At 24.8% G+C, this 6050-nt stretch overlaps 1 protein-coding gene across 1 annotated transcript in view; it reads left to right on the top strand.

Moving 5' to 3' along the window:
- Window positions 1-1971: 1971 nt before the first annotated feature.
- Window positions 1972-6050, top strand: part of LOAG_18502 (transmembrane protein 39b) — a 5862-nt gene continuing 1783 nt past the window's right edge. The window contains exons 1-7 of the mRNA XM_020451162.1: window positions 1972-2138; window positions 3494-3680; window positions 3847-3930; window positions 4068-4252; window positions 4677-4867; window positions 4965-5086; window positions 5361-5764. Coding sequence (XP_020305080.1) covers window positions 2023-2138; window positions 3494-3680; window positions 3847-3930; window positions 4068-4252; window positions 4677-4867; window positions 4965-5086; window positions 5361-5764 — 1289 coding nt within the window. The 5' untranslated portion in view covers window positions 1972-2022. The remainder of the gene's footprint in view (window positions 2139-3493; window positions 3681-3846; window positions 3931-4067; window positions 4253-4676; window positions 4868-4964; window positions 5087-5360; window positions 5765-6050) is intronic.

Genomic DNA, 6050 nt, shown 5'->3' with positions numbered 1-6050 from the left:
CAATTAATAAAATTCCTTCTTTTTCTTTTCCTCCCTCGTCTCTCCAAATTTCGCGCTATTTTCCACTTCCATATTGTCTATATACTTAGTAATATTTTATATGTCTTATTTTACATATACTTTGATTATTTTGATAAAATGTATACATCAATTATTGATTAAATATGTTACAATCATTATGTGATATTATCATCTTATCCTGTATTGAAGTCATTGTAGGACAATCAATCTATCAATGGTAGAGATGGTATTTTATTTTCAATCTAGAATTACATCATTCTGGGAATATAATAACTGGAATATGAATTTCTTGGGATAAACTATACTATGGTTTTCATGATTTTCCGATTCTTTTAATTCTAATTCTTCCAATTCCTACGATCATAGTATGATACTTTATTTTATTTTATTTTAGTAGTAATAGTTTTAAAAATTTCAAATTATTTTCTCATAAATAAATGGTATCAGAAATGAATATTATTATTATTTATTGTTACTACTATTATTATCTTCATTATTATTATTAATTATTATTATTGTTATTATTATTATTATTAATTATTATTATTAATTATTATTATTAATTATTATTATTATTAATTATTATTATTATTAATTATTATTATTATTAATTATTATTATTATTAATTATTATTATTAATTATTATTATTATTAATTATTATCATTATTAATTATCATTATTATTATTGTTATTATTAGTATTAATTACTATCGTAACAATATACAAATTAAATTTTTTTTCTTGTTGAAACCGACAAAATTTCTCCTTTTTTCTATTGCTATTTGTTTTCTTTGATTTTATGTTTTTGAAAAATTATTTCTTGATTTAAATAAAAAAACGAAAAGCAGAACGAAAAATTTTTTAAATGCGCTCAATTTTGCTTTGTTGTTATTATTGTTTGCTATATTTTGCTACGCCTCTTTCATTCTTATCAATTTTTAAAATTTAAACTTTTTTTTTAAATATCAATTTTTAGCAGAAAATCGTATTTGATCTTTTCTGTCAGTATATTTCGTGCTTTTTCTTTTTTTTTTTGCAATTGATTCTGTACGAAACTGTGAAATATAGATAAATTCATTTGTGATTTATCGTAGAAATTCTTGTAACGAATTTCTATTTTTTTTTTAGAAAAAGAAATTTCTGAAAATTTTTGCTGAGTGATTTTTTCAATTTTTCTTGTTCGTTTGAAATCACAATTTTTATAATAATTTCTAGAAATTATTTCAATGGAAAGTAAAGAATAAAAATAAAAACAAACATAAATTGACATATTATTACAAAAAAAAGAAAAAGGTTGTTGAAATTTTTGATCATTTCGATGGAATGCGATTTATCCATTAATTCTTGTTAAATTTCAAGAATTTTGCATAAATTTTCAATTAGAAGATAGCAAACATTTATGCATGTTTATTTAAATGTCAGAAAGAGAAATGCTGGTTTAATAAGTTTATTTAAATTTATTTTAGTAATTTCATGGAAACATATAAGAAAGTGAGTTGATTGATTGCATATTTAGTGAAGTATTAATTTCATTGTGTTAGTAAATTTTGTAAAACTATTAGTTAAATTTTAATATAAATTTAGCAAATTGCCTATTTATAAAGGAAAAAGAATGGAGTATACATTTACACCAATTATTTTCCCTATATTATTCGTAAAAAAAAAAAAAAAAAAAAAGAAAAAACGATTGTTTAAAAGTGTATACCATAATATAATGTATATAACATATTAGGTCATAAGGATTACCAATAATTCTCGAATGATTATTTTTGGATTTTATTATAGTTACAAATTTATATTATTTCATTAAAAAATTAATTTTATAGTTCGGATATTTAAATATATTAATATTTAAAATGATAACTTTTATATTAATTATTATTATTATTGTTTTGGTTAGAATAAACATTTATTACGTTAAAGGGTTTATGTTTGTAATAAAATAGAGATTTAAAAAAATTTAATGAAATTTTGAAGAATTAACAAAAAAAAAAAAAAAATGGTTGGTCGTTCAACATTACGTAATCGACATCATGCTAATGCTAATCGTTCGTACGGTTCTGTTGTGCCATCTACACCTGGTAATATTGGACGAGTGGATGATAGGAAGAAAAGGTATGAATTATTTATATTTAATTTAGTAGATATATAAATTAGAAGATAATTTTATATGTGAGAGATTAATCTTTGATAAATTTCACTAGATTAGTATACATAATGTTAGATCTTTATAGATATAAATTAGTATTATTTAATTTTGATAAGATTACAAAATCTTTATTGATATAAAGTATCAAAGTTAAATTTGTAAAAGAATTAAATCGGGTTAAATTTATAAAAATTAATTTAGTATAAATTTGTCGAATAATTATTGTGTTACTTTTATCTTACACTGATAATGAAAATGAAGTAGAAGTTAATGTTGGGAAAGTTAATTAATTGATCCGTTTTGTGGGAGGTATAGGTTTTTTTTTTTTACCTATCCATACAATATTATTAGTTAATAGCAGTAAGAAAAGATACAAAGTATACGACAAATTATTAAACAGTAGTGATAAGAATGAGTTAAACAATAGACAAGCAATAATATGATCTTTAATCAAAAATGATTTTTAATTAATAAAAATTCTTTTGTTGTTTGTTTATCTTTTTTATTTGTCGTTTTGTTAATAAATTTTGTAATAATTAAGATATAAGAGTGTATCCTTCATTGAATGAGTAAGTGATAAGATTATGGCTTCAGGAAAGATAACAAATTGTAAAAGAAGGAAGTGATAATGTAGCTGGTGACAAAAGTGATGATAGATTGATATAGAGGATGTTGTTATGCATGTTTGATTGTGAAAATTGACCTTGTTGGATTTCGTTTTTTTCTTTTTTTCATATATATCTAAGATTAGAAGAGGAGCTTTTTGGTAAGCTCAACTAGGATTATCATAAGAAGTCAAATAACTTAGCTGTAGTATAAATATTCTATGCTACAACTGTGTAAAAATACCAAAATTTCTTTATGACATCCTTCATCATTGTTAGCCTTATATCCTCTTTATATATATTAATTTTATTTTCAACATTTCATCATCCTATCTGATCGATATTGTATAAATTTCATTTTAGTTTAATTTTAATTTCGATAATCTAAAAGCTAATATGTTAGCATTAGATAATATCAGAAACATTTCATAATGTACCATGTATGTTACGCTAAAAGATATGGATTGGTATGTGATAAATGAAAAGAGTATGTGCGGAAAATAATACATCAATAGGATAGTGATGTGACATTCGTTATAATGTTTAAAGTTACAATTAAGAAATTTGATTTACAATTCATAAATGAATGATTGAATTTTTACAATTTTTTTCTTGTAATGTTTTTTACAATTTACAATATCGTTTACTTCAATTAACAATAAATTCCTGTCTATTTAAATATAAATTTTAAGGAAAGATTGGAAATTTATTTTCAGGAATGAAATATGTGGTAAAGGAAGTGCACAAATTCATCCTATTTGGCCGGAAATGCCTCAAGGACAGGGTGAATTATTTTTTGAATGTACGCTATTCCTTTATTCTGTATTAGCACTTTTCTTGCAATATCTCAATTTATACAAGACAATGTGGTGGTTGCCAAAATCGTATTGGCATTATTCATTGGTAACTTCTTCATAAATTTTTTATTGTTTATTTGATTTATTCCGAGTGATCGACTAAACTTGTTGCTTGTTATTATTTGTATATGTGAAATCGAAGAACATAAACAATTTTTAAAAATATTTATAGGTTAATTGTTTTCCTTAATTTTTAATTTCATTTATTTCAGAAATTCCATTTAATCAATCCATATTTGCTATCGTGTGTTGGTCTGTTACTTGGCATACGAGTGACAAAGTGTTTTTGGAAAACGGTAAATAGAGATGAATAGAGATTCGATTGTTTTTGTTCTCTTTTTCTTTTTATTTTAATCATTTTCGAAAGGGAAATAACTGAAATTTTAAGTTTTTCGAAATTAAATTGAACAAATATTTTGGTATGTATGTATAGATAACCGAATTGGCAACGAATGCCAGACAAGATGGTTCAAAAGCTCATTGCTTATTGTGGGATATTATTGAGTGGGCAGCAGTTAAAACACCAATGTTTACGATGGTTGCTACTTCATTTCTATTCAGTTTTTCGCGTGTTTATTTTGATTTTCCCTTCAAATCATTGCTCTACTTTGGACACCCGTAAGTTTACCTTTAAACTGCAATATAATTTTTCAGGAAGTATGATGAAAGAAATGAACAATGGATGATAGAAAAGGAAAATAGGAATGAGTATGTACAGGCAAAAATTTTGAATAGCACTAGAATTTTAATTTTCTGCAAAAGAACATTGCACAAAAGAGAATATATTTTGGTCCTTAAATATTTTTAAAAATAATTCTTAATAGTTTGTATGAAATATTGTTCCAATCAGAAATGTAAATTACATCTTGAAATTTGTGCAAGATTTAAAAATAGGTTGTATTAAAAGAGTGAGTTTTTACGCAATAAATAATTGTAATTTCGAATTTTCATTGTTTTTGCGTCATCTTTGATATTAGTTAATTTCTTTTTAATTCTGATTATAATTTGCAATTTAATTTTCCGAAAAAGAGTTGGTTTATAGGGTTCTTTTCTTCTTATACTTATTCCATGATAACATATCATATAAAATGCGCTGTTATGCTACAAAGTTATGGTTTGTTCTTAATGGAAGATCATTATCGGAAATATCAAATGTAGTGTATCGTGGTCTTGTGCACCCACCAGCGCTTATTGATGTTGATAGTGTTGTACATATGTGTAGCACTAATCCATGTATGTAATAGTTTTTCTTCCTTCCATATAATTAGCTAAAATTGGAATTCTTTCCATTTTTTCTTTCAAATAATTAAATGACTTATAAGACTTTCAGTGCAAATACGTGAAGAAGTTTCGGTTTTAATGAAAGATTTTGGTTTACGAATCAAGCACTGCTTCTTTTCTGGTTTAACAACAGCATATCTTTCAATTTTTGTTCCATGTGTATTTACACCTGTAAGTTTTTATCTTTATTTTTTGTTTCTTATATATATATGTATACCGATTTGATTTCTTCCAAGGTAATTTAAATAAAGGATAATCGTACTTATGACGAAAGGACGATGCGTTTAATACATTAATGTAAAAAGAAAAATTAATCTGGGAAATTTTATGATTATAATTGGCAGTTTACAGTTTTCAACCGTTTGCTCGTTCATTTTACAACAATTCCTGAAATTTCCAACTGAAAATTGCAATTTCAGTGAATTTTAAACTGGAATGATTTCAGCAACGATCACCATCAGGCCTACCGCAGCAGATGTACATTGATATTTTTTGGGTTATGGAATTATTTTGTGTCGTATTTTTAACATCGTTTTCGCTTTATGCAGCATATTTGCTACCATTACAGTACTGCGATTTGATACATCGTTGTGCAGCACATCTTGGTAAATGGGAACGGGTATCTCGATTTACTACGGCCACAGCTGGTAGTAGTGGTGGTAGTAATAGTAATATTGGTGATAACAGTTGTTACAATAATACTAGCATTAGTGGTAGTAATTGTAGCAGTACTAGTAGTAGTAGCAGTAGCAACAACAGTAATGGTAGTAGCAGTGGTGCTGCTGATGGAGGTGATGGTAATTCGACACAAACAGTGATTTCTACTGCAGCAAATACTGTGTATGCAGAGTAAGTTTACAGTTTTTTAGTTTTTTTCATTGAATACATTCAAAAAAATTATTTAATTCCTAATCAGCAAATAAACTGAATGAAATAATTCAAAAGTAGGATTTATTAGCAAGTCTATTATCAAAAAATTCGTTGTGTTGATTAATTGGATGATGTGGGTCAGTTAATTTTTATAAATTCCAAATTTCCAACAATTCGCCATAAGCTGTAAGTAACGCTGTTTATTATTATTATTATTATTATTATTATTATTATTATTATTATTATTATTATTATTATTATTTAT

Source organism: Loa loa (genome assembly GCF_000183805.2).
Source record: "Loa loa unplaced genomic scaffold supercont3.336, whole genome shotgun sequence".
Classification (NCBI taxonomy): Eukaryota; Metazoa; Nematoda; class Chromadorea; order Rhabditida; family Onchocercidae; genus Loa; species Loa loa.
The sequence above is the reverse complement of the archived record's forward strand: the minus strand, read 5'-3'. Positions and strand labels throughout refer to the sequence as shown.